This window comes from Perna viridis, chromosome 4 (assembly GCF_037379345.1).
Source record: "Perna viridis isolate PV_CMFRI_1.1 ecotype Kerala chromosome 4, ASM3737934v1, whole genome shotgun sequence".
Classification (NCBI taxonomy): domain Eukaryota; kingdom Metazoa; phylum Mollusca; class Bivalvia; order Mytilida; family Mytilidae; genus Perna; species Perna viridis.
The window spans coordinates 7,725,452-7,745,647 of NC_142448.1; the positions used below are offsets into that span (position 1 = coordinate 7,725,452).

Here is a 20,196-nt window from a genome sequence, read left to right on the forward strand (position 1 = left end):
TTTATCAATCTGAAAAGACCATTATTTGATCTCTGCATCACTGCCTTCTCTCAGAAATTTTTCAAGAGAATATTAGAAAAATTATGTTTTTGACTGAGTTACCTGCCCTTGAAATGTGCATTTCAATCAAATTATAACTCAATGATCCAGCATGATATGGAAAATCTTGTCTGTTTTCCTTGATTCTGAGGGTACAAAATAGTGAAATTATACTATCAAAATGATAGGTTATTTTCCCTTACTGCCTGATTCCTACGGAGACTGACACTTAAGACAGAAATTAAGACAACTAAATGTGTAATTCATTGAAAGATAAAAGATGGAAACAAGTTACTTAGGTTTACTTTTGTAATAATGTGATAAACACCAGATTTTCCAGAAATACAGATACATAACACACATATTGCACAGCTACTTAATATTAAGTTTGCCCTAACTGAAAGTCTTTAAAATGCACAAAATAAAAACAGCAATAAAAGATCAGAAATGTGGTACATATATCTGAGATGGATTATGAACCACCTATATAAATAAAAACAGAATATGTTATTTGACTTGAATGAAAAATATGAGATGCAGCATTTTTACTTCATGTGTGATACCCTATCTGAATACTAAAACCTCTCATTTTATAATAGTTAAAGATTTAAGATTCAATAATGAAGATAATTCTGTCTAAATATTTGGTTTTGTTGTCTTTAAGTAGTAGTCTATGTGAGAAAAATGCAGTCTGTAATTTGTGATACACCCCAAAAAAGGCTACATTTTTATTTTTGTTATTACGTTGCTTTATAGGTCTATATGATGAAATGTATAATTATTCATTCCAATCTGTCTGCTCTTAGGAGATAATCCATACTGATAACAATTTCTATTGTATTTTGGTCTCACTAACAACTTCATGGTCAATTGACCACCCCTATGTAGTACCAAAAACACACTGAACCTAGGCCTATGCATTGTAAGTGCATTATTAGTGTGTTCTCTGATTAAAAGAAGTAAAAATAAAGCTGAGAAAGTGTACTTTAAAATCATACTTGTAATTTACTACAAAAGAGTATGAACATTGTTTACATGTGTGAGTAATTTGCCTCCAAGCTGTCAGTTAGCAGAAAAGGTGAAAATGAGGATTTTCAGAATTATTTATTCAAGTAAATTTTGTGAAGAATTTCTATAATCATGATACAATTAGCATATTTATTTTTATAGCCTCATTTTCCAAGCTTTGCACTGGCAACTTTAAGATGTCATATGTCCTGGGAATTCACAGTGAAACTTTAAATATTACTTTTTTAACATGTAAAGTAATGGAAACATTATAAGTGGTTAGTGAGACCTTTAGCATCAGTTATCTCCCTTAATTTTGAATTTTACAGTAAATTACATATAATTTTTATCTCCTAAGAACAAGGTTTATATGAAAAGCAACATGTCAATTTCTGTTTACTTTAACATTTTAAACAAAATATCAAAAATAAAAAAAGATGTAGACTTTCCAACCATGAATCACATTTTGTATGATTCTTATCTGAAGTGCTATTTAAGGAGGTAGACCTAGGGTAAGGGACATAACTCATGGAATTAGTGATATATTTGTATTATATTCAATTTCACCAAAGGCTCTCAAGCATTCGTTTGAAGCAGAATAAAATGAATCTAAATTATTTAGATGCTTACATAAGATTGATGTAAAATGCTTCATACAAATGTTTTTTAAGAGTTGTGTCCCTTACCCTAGGTCTACCTCCTTAATAACTTTTTAAGTGATAAGTACCAAACTCCTACAATATAATAAGATCAAGAAAGCACAAAATACAAATCTATAAAATTCAAAATAGACAAATTTTAATATTTAAAGATTAAATTTTCAATGTTTGTAATAAAAATATAGAAAACTGACCACAAAATTGAAAAAAAAAAATGTTAACAAGTAAAGAAAGACACGTTGTATGAAAACAATTTTTATGGTATTGTGGAAATCCTCACTTCCATATGGTAAAACTCTTTAAGTTGCAATCTTCGGTTTTTATTTTACAAAATGCATTATCACATTGATAAAAATATATTGAATTATACAGTATCTTTTATGGTAGTAAAATATAACATTTTATTATGTGCATCTTAGTTATACATTGATTTTTAAAATTAAATCCAAATTTAACATGTCCTATACTTGCATACTACAATAAAATTCATACCTCACAAACAGCATTCAATCTTTAGAAAAAGTCAATTTTCTATCATGTATAAATACTACACTAAACACATGATTTTGGTAATGTGGTTGCCATCGTTCACTTGTTTTGCTTTTTGGCAGTCTCAAAGGAGGACCACCTATTTTATCTATATGACAAATGATCCAGAATAAAATACTGGCTTTACACTTCACTATGCTTATATTATACTTCATACAAAAACCTTGAATTCTGATTGGGTAATGAGTTATTTTAGTCTATTCCCTGCACATCCTTACTTGCCCAGCCCCCACTGAACAGTGATTGGTGGATCAATATATCACCTTGACAGCAGCGTTATATCATACGATATATCACCCTTGACGTCACGATATATCACCCTCGATGTCACAATATATCACCCTCCTCTAGGATATATCTCCCTCGACATCACAATATATATCACACTCTCTTATTCAGTATAATATAACACATACTGCCAGTCGTAGGTGGTGTTACGCATCATATCACACTCTGTAAACATATCACCCTCAACTTCGTCTCCAGTGATATATTTACCTTGCGTGATACTACAGCGTAACACCTTCTACTACAGGCAGTATGTGTATATCACATACCTCCAGACATTATGTCATAAAAAAGACAGGCTATAACAGGCCTCCATGTGGCTTTTGATTAAAATATGACCTTTTATAGTACACAATTTTTGAAAAATTGAAATATAGGAAAATAGAAGAATGTGAAAAAAATGATAATTAAGTACGTCATGGAGTTCTGTGCTACACTAATATGATTCTTAACATTTTTACATGGTAAACTAAAGATAAGTTAGCAACAGGTAAAAATACCACATATATTATATCAACTTACAGGCAAATAGACTTGCAAATTAAACAAAAACTGTAAATGAACCATTGCTTATTAATGTTCTATTTGCTGACATAAACACATCTGGAGTGGCATACAATGAATTGTCACAAACTTCTCCTATATTCTATTAATGTCAAATTTTATCTGCTAAAAAAATCAGTTCATAGTACGAAGATCAATTTAAAACTAAAACTAGGAACAAGTAGCAAGGTCTCATTAAAAATTCTATAGAAATGCATCAATAGTTAATTCTTTCTGTACAAACATTTGAATAACTCTGCCAAAAGTAAAAACTTTCAGAAGAAACTAAATTAATAAAACTGACTTTTAAAAACAATGTGTAACTCTATGTAAAATACAGGCATTTTTTTTTCATATAAAACATATGGGAGATTAAGATTGCACAATACTCCAAAAACTGAACAGTTAATTGAATATTAAGAGTAAAAAAATGTACACATATATCAAACAATAAAAAATTAACAAATAATTGCCAGCCGGAATGAAAACTGACCTCATATATACAAATAAGTAAGTGCATAATGGAATGTCTGGATATCTAATTGATAAACTGAATTACAATGATATTTCAACTGATAGTTTTTATCATCTTTTTTTTTATTGGATAATGATTTATTTCATAATAAAAATATAGTCTGCCTACAACAAAATTAATCCTGTAAGAATGTATTTATAGTATGTATAAAAACAAACTGATATCAATAAAACATTTTTTGGAAAATAAATGTGCAATTTTATAAATCTTATATGAACATTTCTGTAAAAGATGTTTAATTTTTAACATGATTTATTAATGAAGTACCCTTTTTAAATTAGAGGATGCTCAATTAAAATTTTAAGGCAATCTTAAAGATGATTAAATTAAAATTTTTCTTATGCACAGCTACTAAAACAGTTAAAAATAATTAATTCTAGGGGAAAAATATCATGCATACCATATTCCAATGTTATTGATCAATTCAAAAATACATTGTAATAAGGCTTGATGTCATCCATATTAAAAATACCACAACTTCAGGATGACAGCAAGAAAACATTTAAAATGAAATAGTAGAAACTGATTTTGGGAGTCCTTGCAGCAATGATAACATTCAGGGACCAAAGACACAATTAATACAAGGTATCTTTGATTTAATTGTATGGACACCAACAATGGGATGAGGTAGAATATACAGGGAGCACAACATCTGAGCAAATATCCTCCTAGGATCTATTTTTTGGGGAAAGACCTTCACTTGGAAAAACATGTTGTTAATCAGTCCACTTCCTCATATCTAGCACGTTTACTTGGCCTCTCTGAATCACTATCTGAATCTTCTGAGGAAAATCCAGTGCTTGATGACAAAATGTTCAAGGGAATATCTACCCGACCTTCACCAAAACTAAATTTTGTCAGACCAGCATCTGAAGCCCCTTTTTCAATCTCTGCAAGTGCTGTGTCTACAGCTTGTATCACACGACGTGCATTATCACAAGTGAAACACATAGGTGGTGTAATTAACATTACATTCTTATCATGGCCCTCATTTCCAATAATAATCTTGTTCTCTTTCAGTCTAAAATAAAACAGAATTTTACAAAAAGCTAACAAGTGTTTGGCTCTGTTAATACAGATTAGGCCAAGAACAAATATATGTCTATTTAAGGTTACATTCTTTTTAAAAAAAAATAGGGTAGGTAGGTAGGCACTTTTATTTTATTTCATTTTTTTTTCATTTTCTGTTTGTTGTTTCATGCCAATGTTAACAACATCTTTATTTGAATTATTAATAATTATAGTCACCATGCTGCTGGCTGACTAATGTTTACGATTAAATTGACCATGCATATTGAAGAACTCGAAAAAGCTGTGTTGTCTGAAATGCCAGAAAGACTTAGATAAAAGTTACTTTTGTTTTTCACAAGAAATTACCAATTTTAATTTTTTTTATTTTTAGTAAGCCAATGAAATGACTTACAGTAAGTCAGCTTACTTTTAACAAACATATTTTCTTCTTGGCCTTATATGAACTTACTCAATGGTGTCAAATATTGTTATTTGTAACTAATATGACTTAAAAGGCTAGGCCTAAGAAGGTCTTAGCTATTTGTACATGTTATGATTGATTTCTCAATCAACAGGAATATGCAAGACTTACTATGTCTGCATTAAAAGTTCATTCACTTTGTAAACTACATACATCATGTCCAAATTAGGTCATTCAAACAGAACGACTTAGAACCATTTATGTTTCACTGCATCCAATTATATAAAACATTGATGATGCTCCATCTCTATGAGCTATGTCATTGTATATGACTAGAATTTTTTTTAGTACTGCTTAATGCATTTTTCCACTAACAAAAATATTCCAAATCTATATATTTCGGTGCAACATACATTCACTTAACTGGCATAAGTGAAGATTTGAAAAAAAGCATGAAATTGCATAACAAAAAATACAGCAATTAGAAATGATGCACCAACCATAATAATTATTTCTTGGTTCTGGATTTATCCACCTCCCTTTACGGTATAAAAACAACTCAAATGTTAACTTTGAAATCATAGATTGGCCAATGTACCAAGTCTATACTCACTTGTATGCCAATAGGTCTGCAGCTTCTGGGGCTGGTTTCCTGCTTTCCTTATCTGTCACTATCTCTATACCAACCATTAACCCATGTCCTCTGTCATATAACAATGATAGCAAAGTCAATTCTATCAACTCCTCATACAATATACCATCAACAGGGTATAAATGTGCAAGAATGTGTTATGTTGAAGTAAATTAAAAAAAACCAGATATTTTCAAACATGTAGTTCTAGAGATTGTCAATTAACACCTATGATGTGTAGCATTACACAACTAAAATGATTTACAATAAGATGTTGTACGCTGCTCTCAGTATACCTCCCCTCCCCCCTACATTCAACCATTTCAGTAAAATCTAGAAAAGAGAAACATGGTAAAAGTTATCATGTAAATGCAATATACCAACTATCTAAGCATTCCCTCTAATAGAACATGAGAAATCTGCAACAGAACAGTGTAATGGGTGGACAGAAAAAGTGATTGCAGTATGTGGAGGTATGATAAGTCAGTTTCAGAGTATATTAGCAATTCTGCATCCTTTTATCAATGGCAGGTAGTTTAAAAATAAAACAGACAGGCCTAAACAACTTGGTTAAACACTAACCTTATGTCACCTATCATTGGATGATTAGAAGCGATCGCCTTGAGTCCATCTACAAGACATTTCCCCACAGCTTTAGCACTAGACTGTAGTTTCTCATTCTGGATAACATCTAATACAGCTAACCCTACAGAACATGCCACTGGATTTCCACCAAACTGAAAGGGTTAAAGAAGGATATAATACAGAAATGATTGTACCAACTGCCATTCTTGTATCCTTCTTTATCTAAATGGATATTGTATTTAAAAGGTTTAAATTGGCACTAATCCACTTAATATTTAGAACAGTAAAAAGGTTTAATAAATGACACTCAGAAAGAAAGGTTCAGACTAAGATGTTCAATATGAAACATTTGTTGATCTAGATTGTGTCAGTGGTCCCTTTTGATGTAGCCCTATCAAAATTCAAAGGTTTCAGTTATTTCATATCAAATTACTTAAAAAATGCAAGAACATTTACAATACTGTTTTTATTTGTGTAATTTGTATATTTGAATGAACTTAAGTAGTTGTCTTTGTAAGAATCATGCAAAATCTGAAAAAAAGGCTACATATTTTTATTTTTGTAATTAAGTTGTTTTATTGGTCTATACTATGAAATGTCAAATTATTCATTCAAATCTGCCTGCTTTTAGGAGATAATCAACATTGGAAATCCAGTAGATTCTATTGTATTTCAGCGTCATTTACAGAGTTATCTCCCTTAATTTTGAAATCTACAGTGCATTCTATATAATTTTTATCTACTAAGAGCACAGGTTATATGAAAAACCACATGTTAATTTCTGTTTACTATGACATTTCAAATGAAATATAAAAAATAAAAATATGTAGGCTTTTTACCCATCAATCACATTTTGCATGATCCTTAGCTGGAGTGCTACTTAAAACCATTTATTGCAGTTTATCAAGATAGTATAATGACAGATAAAGTATAATGACAGATAAATGAGTATAATCTTACAGTGTTTGTATAATCATTAAGAGTATCGGCAATATCTTTAGATGTAACAACCATAGCCATAGGAAAACCATTTCCTAAAGGCTTTCCAACTACCAATATATCTGGCACAACATCTGAAAGAAACAAGCATGTAACTATAATATACAATTAACCATTTATATGACTTAATGATTATTTTTACAATTCCACCAATGCATTCTGAAAATGAGAATTATGTCACAAGTAGATAGCAACATTTAACCCTATATATTTTAGGGAAGTGTCCTTTTTTCACCAATTTCATATTTTTAAATGTATCAAATGCACCAGAATGTGGAACTTGTTTGGGCCAGTCTACCTGTAAAGGAAGTATGCACACCTTTAAGCCAGTCTACCTGTACAGGTAGTATGCACACCTTTAAGCCAGTCTACCTGTACAGGAAGTATGCACACCTTTAAGCCAGTCTACCTGTACAGGAAGTATGCATACCTTTAAGTATCATGTATGTATGAAAACTGTATGATTAGCAATAGTACTAAAACCGCTGAAATTCAGGAGTAGGCAGAACTCTGAGAAAGAGAACTTTTCAAACGTAAAATGAAACGAGTTTATGCATATGGTAAAATAAACGGCTGAGAAAATATGTTTGTAATGAGTTTAAAGTTCCAGCCCATTATTTAAACAATTCATGAGTGTGACTGTATTGATTTGGTTTGTCCAATAAATCTTATTTTTATTGACTTTGATATAAGATTATATCTCTTAATAAATACAGAAATCAAATTATTCATTTAAAAAAAATGCTTTGAAAGAAACAGCTTGATACAACTACAGAGGTTGAACCTTGAACAGTTGGAGCAAGTGTGGACACACACAGCTTTAAATTTTGATTATGATTAGAAATTTGACACAGAGTATAAATTTAATCAGGACCGAAGTGGTCACTTTTTGGCGCTTATTCCTAAATGATTCTTGTCAAAACCTGCAAAATCAATTCCAAGCTTCCTGCTGGGATATTCCACCTTGTGGCACAATTCCAAAGTGATCCATATCCTTTCACTCAGTTTATCATCTAGAAATCTGAAGAAAAAAAATACTTGTTCCTGGCCTCATCATGGCCCCTTATTCTTACTTGGCTCAAGTCACAAAAAATTTTCTGAAATGGCATCCTGTAGTAAAATTTATACGAGAGCCATTCACTTTTACTCAAGTTATTAAGCGGACATTGGGAATTGCATGCTTCTAGCCTCCCTTTTTTTGGTCCCTTATATCTGAAAAGTAAAAGTCTTTACCCATAAAATCAATGCAAGTCTGCCCATTGTAGTATAGAGTATTGTGGAACAATATCAAAGACATTCCTATGCTTCTACTGGAGTTAAATTTTCAATGAAACACATGTTTAGGCCCCTTTTTAGTCCCTAATTTTACAACAGTTGGGGCCATAACCCCTTTAATCAATTCCAACTTTCTTTTTGTGGTTTGGAACCTGTTTATGAAATTTTATAAAGATCAACCAAGCGGTATAACTGAATACAATAATTTTTGGTGCAAATGAGTTCACCTTTTTTATATACTGGCGCAAATAAGTTGTTGTGCAAAAGGACTCAAAACATGTGCAAATGGATATTTTGACATGTCAGTACAAACACTACAAAAATAATAAAAACACAACAAATGTAACTGGTCTACAAATAAAAGCCTGTGAATAAATTATTGGTTAAAAATTTAAACAGATATGATGTGTCTATCAACAAGCTAAAATATATAGGACAATATGTTGCCTTTGTTATTTTCTGAGAAATGGTACATAAATCCATATGCTTTGAAAATGGTAATCATTTTGACATACATCTTCTATTTGTATGTATAAACTGAAAATCTATTCATGTTCAGGCTGTGTACTGGAATTTTGTACTAGATCTTTCATGATCATTTCTTTCTCTTGACAGTGGGACACGAATGATTTTACATACCTTGTGATTAGAAAGCCCAGAAATGATCCATACCAATACCAGCCCTGTGAGAGAAAAGCCAAAAAATGTTTCCAAGAGTTTACATTATGTTACCTACCCTGTGATTGGAAAGCCCAGAAATGGTCACCAATTCTGCCTAATCCTGTGTTTACTTCATCAATGATACAGAGTCCTCCAGCCTCTCTTACAGCTCTACAACATTAAATAGTATAGTCGTGTAACAACATTATCATTGGTTTTTTTTTCCTCAGAAACCCTACATTTAAATACAGAGAATAGGATAATTTACTACCACTGAATTAAGAAAACAGAACAAAATTGATACATATCCACCTAAGACAAGTGACATAGCAATACCTTAACCACTTGTGTGATTAACATTTTTAATTATAATATTGTAAGATTATATAAGTATGACTTCTATATAATCATTTCAAGGGAGAAACCACTTGAGTTTAAGGGGACAGGATTCAGTACTATCAAATCTAAACTAAAAAAAAGTGAGCAATGCTCACTAATTTGGTACTCCCACTTCCCCATTTGATAAAATGCACCTTTTGACCTGCATGATTTGGATCAACATTGACAATAGGCAGTGCACAATGGGAACCTGAAATAAAGATTCTGTGGAGGTTTCATCAAATTCCATTCAGTGGTGTAGGAGCAGTAATGGATAAGAGATGGTTCCACCAATGTCCCTACATTCATAAATCACAAAGTGCATGTTTTGCTACATGTATTGGTATGTGAAACCCCCCAATTAATTCTTATCAAAATCTAAAATAAGAGGTGCACAATAAGAACATGTAATAAAGATTCTGTGAAAGTTTCATTCAATTCCATTCTGTGGTGAAGAGGAGGTAACAGATAAGCATTGGGTCCCACCTGTGTAATGGAAAGAAGGAAGGACAGACAGACAGACATCCCTATCACTATATACCCCCTACTTGCAAAGTGGGGGTATAATAAGGGGACTGGCCACTTTAGGTTACTAATTCCTGGACAGTTAAGGTCTTCACCACCAGAAATCAATCCTAAGACTTCTTTAGTCATGTACTGTTAGTGTATACATTTATTACTATCTAGTTGCACACCCATATGTCTATGGACAGTGAAAGATGATGTGGATGACAGCATTATACAACTATATGACCAAATTTTTTTAAGGTTGATTAAAAACTACATTCTAAAATACCTGAAACTCTGACTAAGGAAGTGTGGAGGATATTCAATGATACCAGCAGTTACCATCAATGGCTCACATAGAAATGCCCCAATCTAAAATCATAATACATGTAATAACATAACAGTAAGTCCTGCTATCCTGACGAAAGTGTTATTTCATATAACAGAAAATGAAATGCTTTGGAGGGTGCAGCTTAAAACGACCCAAAGGTTGACCATATATATTTTGGAAAAGTATAGACACAACATTCAAACTTAATGTAATTTTGGATTTTCTTAGTTTGGTTAAATGTTTGACAAGATTCTGATTATCTAATAGACATTTGCCTAAATTTGTTAATATATTGACCTCAATCAATTTCTCTTTTCAGTAATGTTTTTCAGTAAAGTATATGCTCTAAGAGGGAGACTTATCGTCCAAAAAGCTCGAAGGGTGATATTTCAGTTACCTTTGTTTCATTATCCATTAAACATGATATTACGTGCACTGAGCTATCATAGTTGTATATTATAGCATTGTCTTTCTGGATGAAACTACCACTCTGGCATAAAGAACATGAGTATACTTACCCTACGATTGTTATCTTGAGCTTTCTGGATAATACTCCTGGCATCAGAAGCATACATAATACCTGGATTATTACTATCTTCTCTGTATTTCCCCCTGTATGTATCTGGTAGAGGAACCTACAATGTAAACATAGGCCCTCCATAAAAACTTCAGTATATATATGTGTACACGTTTCTAGTACATGTATAAAAAACCTGCATTTAAACAAGGGCACTAAAAAATACTAGGGCCTGGTTAATTAAAGAATCTCAACTTTAGATTTTCTAAAAGCTGTCCTTAATTCAAATTTCAATCAATCAAATAATTAATTTTGAAGATTTGAGGAAACATCTCAATTTGAGATTCTTGATAAACCAGGCAGTCCTTAAAATATACCAATACAGCTAGTTTCATTCAGATTTGTATACAATAACCATACACGTATTATTTTAGTTTTTCAGGTAAGACATTAAAAATTACATTTAATAGGGAGAGATGAGACATTCAAGACCTTCAAAACTGTAGTTTTTATGTTTTTTTTTTTAAGAAAGGAGTATATTTGCTTATACCAGTTTCCAGCTATGTCATATAGTGAAAATTTAAGCTTACCCAATAAAAAAACTTACTGACATATGATTGTGTAAAAAATATTACTTAACCCAGACTAAAATGATTGACAATCTCTTACAACATTTACATGTATAACTGAATTCACAAAGTATCCATTTTATTCAAATGAAATTTTTAAATTGGATATTCAATCTAGACATATTGGCTCCATGCTTGAATAAAGTACATATTTTGTCAAAAGTTGCTATGACACAATAGACTTTAAGGTTTCAAGATTTAAGCATGTGGCCAAAATCTTTGGCAAAAAAATGTAATGAAAATGTTTTCCCCACTTATGCAAATTTTACAAATAATTTCTTTGTTTAATGCATGGATGAACTCCAAAAAAGGATTTGCTGTCAAAATATACGCACATTTTACTAAATTTTATGTGGAAAAATATTTAATTTCTGTAATAACTAATTAACAGCCATGCCATGAGCCATCTTTGACGGGTGTATAAACATTTATAAATAACAAATACAAACCACATGGACCCAGTCTTTTTTTTTTATCCCAAGTTTCTGCCATTTAAATGGACTAAGATCAGCTATTACTGACACATTACCATGGAAGGCACTGAAACATAACCCAAAATAAAGCCATCAATTCGAAATAAAATGATAAAAGTAATTTACAAATCTGGTATCAAATCTTCCATGAAAATTAACCTGGTTTAAATTTTAGGAGGAAAACAGTATAAACACCATTCAGATGAAACAGGTAAGTCCTGGCTTCACCTTTAATTAGCATTACTTGTGTGACACAAACATGATCAACTACTGTAAATTCAAAAAATTTCACTATTTTTTTTTTATTAATGCGAGAAATGCCAAGGCTTGATAATCACATTAACAAAAATTCACATTTGTGATGTCTATTGCAGTGTCCTTGATTTGTCAAATACTTGTACCTTCTAATAAGGGGATTAATAGAGTCAAGTGACAGCTTTACGATCGGAATAGTTAAAATAATTTTATAGTCCGTCACTTTAACACTATTGTCATCAAATTAAAGTAGCTTTAATATATACTCTCTGTACATGGTTAGATCCCTGTTTAAGGTGGAAGTAATTATTGACTGTAGCTGTGTAACCGGTCAACTGACACGGCTTTTCGACATTTGTAAGGAAATCTGAGTTTTAAATTTGATTTTGCAAGGTTAATATTAGCTGCAAACCCAAGAAATTCCTGACTATAATTTTTTTCAGTTAAGTGGTGAATAAAGAAAATAAAAACTCACCTTTTTTTACAGGTGACTGGAATTGCAAAAATTAAATGCACACAAAAATTTCTGAGTGTACAGTACTTGAGGTTTTGTTGAATCCATATGGGAAATTAGTTAATAAGAAAGTGGATATTAGGTCATTGTATGAGTTTGCTAAATATCAAACAATCAACTTACTGGTCAATAACCATAACATCATGATGACCTGTATATGCTCGACACAATCTTATAGCCAAATCATTCGCTTCTGAGCTGAAAATAAACATTAATTTACATTCTGCACAACAATAAATACCTACAGTAAGTAAGACCAGCTAGATCAGTCACACACCTTCAAAACATTAAATGTGGTCAACTGGGTCAAATAGTCCATAAAATTTTAACATTTGATTGAGATAAAGTATCAGTGTCTTGCATAGATTTTTGATATGTGAAGTGAATATCACTAATTTGACCAAAATTTTTGTGAGTGAATTTCTGGGTAATGTGGTATTTTTTTTTCAAGCAATGAAAAAAGCACATTTATACTACTGATGAAATACATGTACCTGGTATTACTGCAATTTACAAATTATTGGATGGTGCATGTCATAACATAATTTTTTTGTTTTGTTTCCTAGGATGGTTTAGGTTCTGCCATCTCTCCCTGCCATTTTTTTTAAAGCCATGGTAGCATCTTTGTAAATATTTAGTGTCACGAGTCTATTAAGGACATCCCTGTAAGTTTTTACACTCAAAGGTGGACAGATCACTCTTTCCACGATATTTCATAGATTTTGTGTCAGTGTCATAAACAAAAAAATCATGGTTCCAATATCCTCTCTTCATTGCTGGAGTAAAAATCCTAAACAAGAGGCTCCCAGGAGACTGAATCACTCACCTGGATGAATTTTGCTTTTCGAAGGCAATAAATTCAATATGTTGTCCAACAATTTTGACTCAAGAAGTCTTTGTTAGGACTTATAAGGATTATTCAACAATTGAAAGTTTCTTTTAATCTATCATAGTTTTCAAGATAGTGACTGAAAACAGTAAAAAAAGTCATTTTTCCCCTTTCAAGGGTAATAACTCTTACAATGAGTCATCTGACAACTTTTATCCTGACTTCTGTAGTCCTAATAATAAGGATCATTTCAGCCATTGAAAGAATTTGGCTAAACTTAAAGGTTTTGGAGATATATATGAAAAACTACTGTCTGATCCCTATGTTCTATTTTTAGTAACAGGGGTCATGTTATTCGACAAATCGAAAATCCCCAAACCAGTTCTATGCAGGATACCCCAAAGAACATTCATACCAAGTTTGGTTTCAATTGGTCAAATAGTGTCAGAGGAGATGATTTTTTAAAGAAATAACATAAAAAACAGCAAAAATCGTTGAAAAAGGGCAATATCTCCAACATGGCTTAAGGGATTAAAACCAAAATTTGACCAGAGATACATCTCATCATGCTGAACACTTTTATCCATGTCAAAATCTAGCTAAACCTAACGGTTTTGAAGATATACAATGTATGTGAAAAACTACTGTCTGACCCCTATGTTCTATTTTTAGTAACGGCAGCCATGTTTTTCGATAAATCAAAAATCCCAACATCAGTTCTATGCAGGATACCCCAAGAAACATTCAATGAATTTCATACCAAGTTTGGTTCTAATTATTCAAGTTGTTACAGAGGAGAAGAGTTTTATATAATTGTTAACGACGACGGACACCAAGTGATGGCAACAGCTCACATGGCCATTGGCCAGGTGAGCTAAAAATGAAAGCTATCTCTCAGGATTTATTAGACAATAAATCCTAAGGCTGTAAGAACATTGTCAAATTTAGGAAGTGGTCATTTTGATGGGTGAAAATAATGCTATTAGATGGAACTTTTGAAGTGACTTTATAATTTTAAGTGTAAAATACACAAAAAATGTGGCCTAGATAGAACACTAAATTACAACACACTCTAATAAGACTTCAATCTGACAGTTGCCCAATCCATGCAAAATATACAAAATCAAATCAAATCCTGCCTTGCTATAATTGAAACTTGTAGATACATGTCCAATATCCTAAGCCAACAGTCACCTACAAGGCTACATGAACATGACACTAACCCAGAATTGACCATATAACACACACATAACGTCTCAGGAAGTGTTTGGATTATTCTTTTGGCATATTCTACTGATTTCTCATTCAGGAAACCAGTTGAGGCAACTAGAGTCGACAACTGGTCTTGTCCAGCTCTCGTAACATGTGGATGGCAGTGACCAACTAAAAACACAGAATAAAAAACAAATATAAGTAAGGGCTACTTATAGCTTTTAAACAAGTAACAAATGTTATCATAAAAAAAATAAAGAACTCAAAATATTTATACATTTCTATAACTAAATATAAGTATATACTACACTTCCATCACAGTAAACCATAAAATAACACAAAATTATATCAATATTCCATAAAAATGTCACATAAAACACATATGTGTATGATTAATTTTATTTCACACATGTAGTATAAACAAATATTCATATACATGTACAATGTATATTGAAATCATATTTACATTTAAGTAAAAATGTATGACAAACGTATCATAATAAATAATTGTTACTTCTAAGTATAGAGATTAACAAGTGATGCAAGCAATGTGTCACTTTGCCAGCTTTGACATTTTCAGCAGTTTGCATGCTTATTTTTGCTCATCTTGGCCAACCTGCTACTGTAAACATCAGATGAAAAGCTTAAAAGAATTTATAACATTAATGGCATAAATGTTTGTAAGCTGAACTTACACTTAAGTTTTTTTTATTCTTCTTTCTTCCATTTCAATTTTCCATGTACATGTATTGACACTGTAGAAGCTGAACTTAAAGAAAAACCTGAACTCTGAACAATTTGCCAAGATGAATTATTTGTACCATTCATGAAATTGTAACAATTAGCATTTTGCCTTATGACCTAATCACTTGATTGATTACCATGTGAAATATTGCTGATACAATCTAGGTACTCATTTCCACTATCATCATACATGTACTGTCGTGAAGCTTGTACTATCTTTAGAGGGGAACTCTCAAAGTGAAGCTTACATGCTCTCCTGAAAAAATACATGTATATGTACAAAAGATCAAATCTACATATGTAAATAAGAGTGGAGAGGTTGCCCTATACCAATTACTTCGTAAGCATCACCATTTTGCAATAATTACAAATTTTACAAAGTGTCCAAAGCTGGCCATTCCACACTTCATTAACTATATGTATCAGACATTCCTGAGGATAATAGTTTTTGAAGAAAATGCAGATCCCTATCAACACTATATTTCTCCAAAGAAAAGTACATATACAATTGTAACTAATAAGATTATGATAAGTTCAAATCAGTTTATGAGTCAGTAATTAACAGCATCACTGACATACTGCTAGTTACAGTTTTTAAACTTATAGATAGCACCCATGTACATTGTAACAAACATATAATGACTTAGGATGAGATTAATACATCTATCATGATTCATCGATTTAATAATGACCGAGGCCATTGGCCAATTGATTATAAATCATAACTGAGATCCAAAGTTATCAACTGTTCTGTCATATAACTAACCTGTTACAAAACCTCTCATGTAACAAAAAGCCAATCAACAATTTCAGAAAAACAGAAACATGCTCAAACTGAGTCAAAGGTGAAATTCTATACGTTGCACAAGTTTCCAAATGTGAGTGTTTGTGACATTCCTCATTTACCATAAATCATAAACTGCTTGCTTCTTCTGGGTTTTTTCCCTTTAGTCTATCCCTTGATTTAAAATGTTTTTTGTACACGTCCAAACAGTGGAATCAGTGGCCTGTCTGGTACTTTTGGCATCTTTATTAGTCAAAAGACCTTTAATTTCATAAATAGTAGTAAACCTCTTTTTGTTAATTAAGATTAAAGATTTGAATTGGCATAGCAGTCACAAGAACCCAGAGATTTTTAAAACCTGTTAGCACCTTCCACAAAAAATAGTTTGAAGAATATAAGTCTATGGGATTAACATGAGTTGTGTTCACCCTTAAACGTTGTTATTTTACATGACAAATGTACATGTGTTCATTGATACATGCTTCATGTTATGACATTTACCTTACCTATAGACCAGTTATTTAATTACAGGTGTATTATATGTGATCATCATTATTTGCAGTAGGGTTATTAAATGCTACATTATGTTCAGATACAAATGTATGTACATCTCCGTGTATTTACATGTATCCTCTTTAATACATGTATTCAATCAAAATACTCCTGTATTGGACTAATGATAGCTGCATTTCAGCAATGGCCTGAGATCTTTAAACAGGACAAAAATGCAGATTCATAAAGCTCATTAATTGTATGTAAAATAAATAATAACTGCATGTACTTTATAAATACATCACTTGGTTTGTAATGCATGGAAAATAACTGACTACATGTATTAGTAATACTAATAATCACTTGGTTCATGAGCTGATGCAGTTTCATGTTCACATGTAGTGTCATTACATTTGTAGCAAGACATAAAATAAATAAAAAAACAATGAATATGCATATACATATAGGAGGGTTCTTCATGATGTCATCACTTACCTGTAATTTGGTTTTCGCCATAAAAAAATCCATTGAGTGGCATGGGGCATCAACTCTAAATCATCATAACTTTTTCAAATTTTAAGATAATTAAAAAAAAATACATCAATTACATACCACATTCATGAACAAACACAACTATTTACAATATGTACAAAACTGTGACAAAGTGATGGTACAGACAGAAAGTAAACCACGAGATCAAACAGTATCGTTAACATGTTTAATAAATTTACATAAATTGTTCAATAACTTTTTGTTTTTACTTGACATTAGTTCAGAAAAGTTAAAGGTGTTATGAGCTTTCAGATAATACCTAGGTAAAAGTCTTGCATTTCTCGGTTAAATTTATACATTCAAATGTATAGTGGTATTCATCTCCTAATTTTTTACATGAGCAGAGATGATTTGAATACCAAGAAGGTACAAATTGGTCTATTAAGCTTTGCCTCACAACACCTTTTCAAAATTTTCGTTATTCCATATGTATGAAAAGCCATATTCATTCAAAATTTTCTGTATAAACGACATGCAGCATAAGGATAAAAGTTGTGTTCTTTGAATTTTTTACATATTCTATATAATATGCATGAGATTTGTGTCTGTTTACCAGATACAAGTCTTCCCCAAAATGCAATGCACCTTAACTTTATATCAATTTCTAGTGGGTATCTATCCAGCTCACCATATATCGTATAGCTAGGAGTAGCAGATTTCAAATTTAAAAGAATTTTACCGAATTTCAAGTGAATTCTTTCCAATATATCATTATTACCACATCCTATAAGTGAGTTCGCCAATCTCATTAATGATGTCATATTCACTAATTTGCATATCATTAAGTGTCAAATTGGTTGCCAAATAAACAACTAAACAAACATTTAACAATTTCATGATTATAATCCCTATTTTCAAAACTTTATAACTCTGTTATTTCATATCTAATTTTGGTTCTGTAAAATATTTCATTAAGAAAAAATAATTCATATTTTGTACGTGAATTTATAATATTTTCATTTGAAAAATAATTTTGTAATGATATTTATATAATGTAAACCTCTAAGTTCATCTAAAATTATAATTAAAATCTTATGCACATATAGCATAATTACTGAATATTTATTTAAAAATTCCATGGATTAAAAGAATTTTATTTTGAATTTAAGGAACCAAAAGAATTTTTTCAATTAACATAAAAAATGAAAAAGTTATGATAATTTAAAGTTGATGCCCCATGCCAATCAGGTAAGTGATATCATGATAAACTCCCCTATACAGTTTTGAATTTGTTAAGAGGTTGTATGTGAAAAAATATTTTGCAACAGTACATGTACATATTCTGTCCAATGCCAGTGGATAGCCAAATCAGATAACAGTTTCAAACACTGAATCCCAAAAGGGATTACTGTGTGTATTCTAATTAGTAATAAAGACATATTTATGGTGTTATGTTATGTAACTGATGGTTCTGTTCACTGAAGTCCAGTAAGCCTTCATAAATTAATTCAATGAATGCACATAGTATATTTTTAACAACTTTTCCCATCAATTATAGCGAGCGCCAAAAGCGGTGTGGCTTCTACCATTATTACGTGTACTTTCTAAATTTCCCTTCAGGTTCCCCAATATACTAACGAAAAAAGTCATTCCCCGGAAGTGACTGGAGAAAATTCATCATTTCCTTCAGTCAAGCACATAAAAAATATAGGTTAAGATTGTGTTTCTGTAAAAATAAATTTTATCTTTTCAGATAGTTTTCAAGTCTATTTCTAATTTGTTTTACTTATTTAAAGAAGTGAATGTTATGTTTATAAAAACTTCAGGAAACATGTGGATGTACATACGTGTATCTCCAGTGTTCCACTGTTGCTGTTGTCAAGAACCTAACCCGCCTTGAAAAAAAATGTAACTTTGATTATATTATCAAAATCGAAGCATAGCTTTTCTAAGATAGGAAAGGCAATCATTTTCTTGTTTGGAATTTGCAGCTGTCGTCTGAATTTTGTTTACAACACATGATATGTGTAAAATATTCCCACCATCCGTGGAGAACTGTAATATTTCTGGTATCTGTACAGATTGATCTGAAAGGCCAAAACTGAAATGAATGTTGCTAGAGATGCCCTTAAGGGATAAAAATGTAAAATATTGCGAAGTGCTATAAAGTTATTGACAATTTAGAGAGCGAGGGGAAAGGGGTATGCTCATTGGGTTGGAAATTTGGAGAAAAAATTTTTCAAGTTATTTGTTTATTGAGAAAAAAAACTCCCCCATTAATTAACAAAACAGATTTTCAAATAGATATATTGATTTTCCTTGCTGTTTAAATATACATGTAGATAAAAATATTGCACTTGCGAAGAAAAGTTTTCATCCAGGTCGACCCCCATTATTTTTACGAGTCTCGCGCAGACGGTACATGTATAGTAAAGCTCACGGTGCTCGCTGATTTAGGTAATGCCTATCCCATATTATATGTAAACGTTACAGCATTGTACAATTTGACACAGTGTGACAGAACACAAACACAAATATTTCTGTAACACAGAACCTTTATTTGTTTACATTACGATCATTAAAAATGTCACATTGCCACGCACCTGTCAGGCCATGCGTTTGTACACGTGCACACTTACCCCATGTAATTCCTTTTCATTTGTAAAGTCTGTTTAAAAGTTTGTTTCTCCGGCATCTTTTAGAGATAGTTGTTCAATTCAGCAACAAATGAGGAATCAGTCACAGCACCATTTTCGTCCGTTTTGTAACTAAAAATAATTCAACTGGTACTAGACACACAATTTAAACTATATTCAACCCTATATCCAAACAGTGA

The 20,196-nt window shown here is 31.5% G+C and overlaps 1 protein-coding gene across 1 annotated transcript; it reads right to left on the bottom strand.

The window, feature by feature from the left end:
• Positions 1-3,429: 3,429 nt before the first annotated feature.
• Positions 3,430-20,161, bottom strand: LOC148618707 (5-phosphohydroxy-L-lysine phospho-lyase-like). The gene is made up of 12 exons (XM_088577866.1): positions 20,000-20,161; positions 15,730-15,848; positions 14,860-15,019; positions 12,931-13,005; positions 12,015-12,105; positions 10,938-11,054; positions 10,378-10,460; positions 9,280-9,374; positions 7,230-7,342; positions 6,267-6,421; positions 5,667-5,756; positions 3,430-4,642 (listed from the first exon to the last, which is right to left on the bottom strand). Exons 1-12 carry the CDS (start codon positions 20,053-20,055, stop codon positions 4,342-4,344), a joined length of 1,455 nt encoding a protein of 484 aa, XP_088433992.1. The 5' UTR covers positions 20,056-20,161; the 3' UTR covers positions 3,430-4,341.
• Between the last annotated feature and the right edge of the window lie 35 nt (positions 20,162-20,196).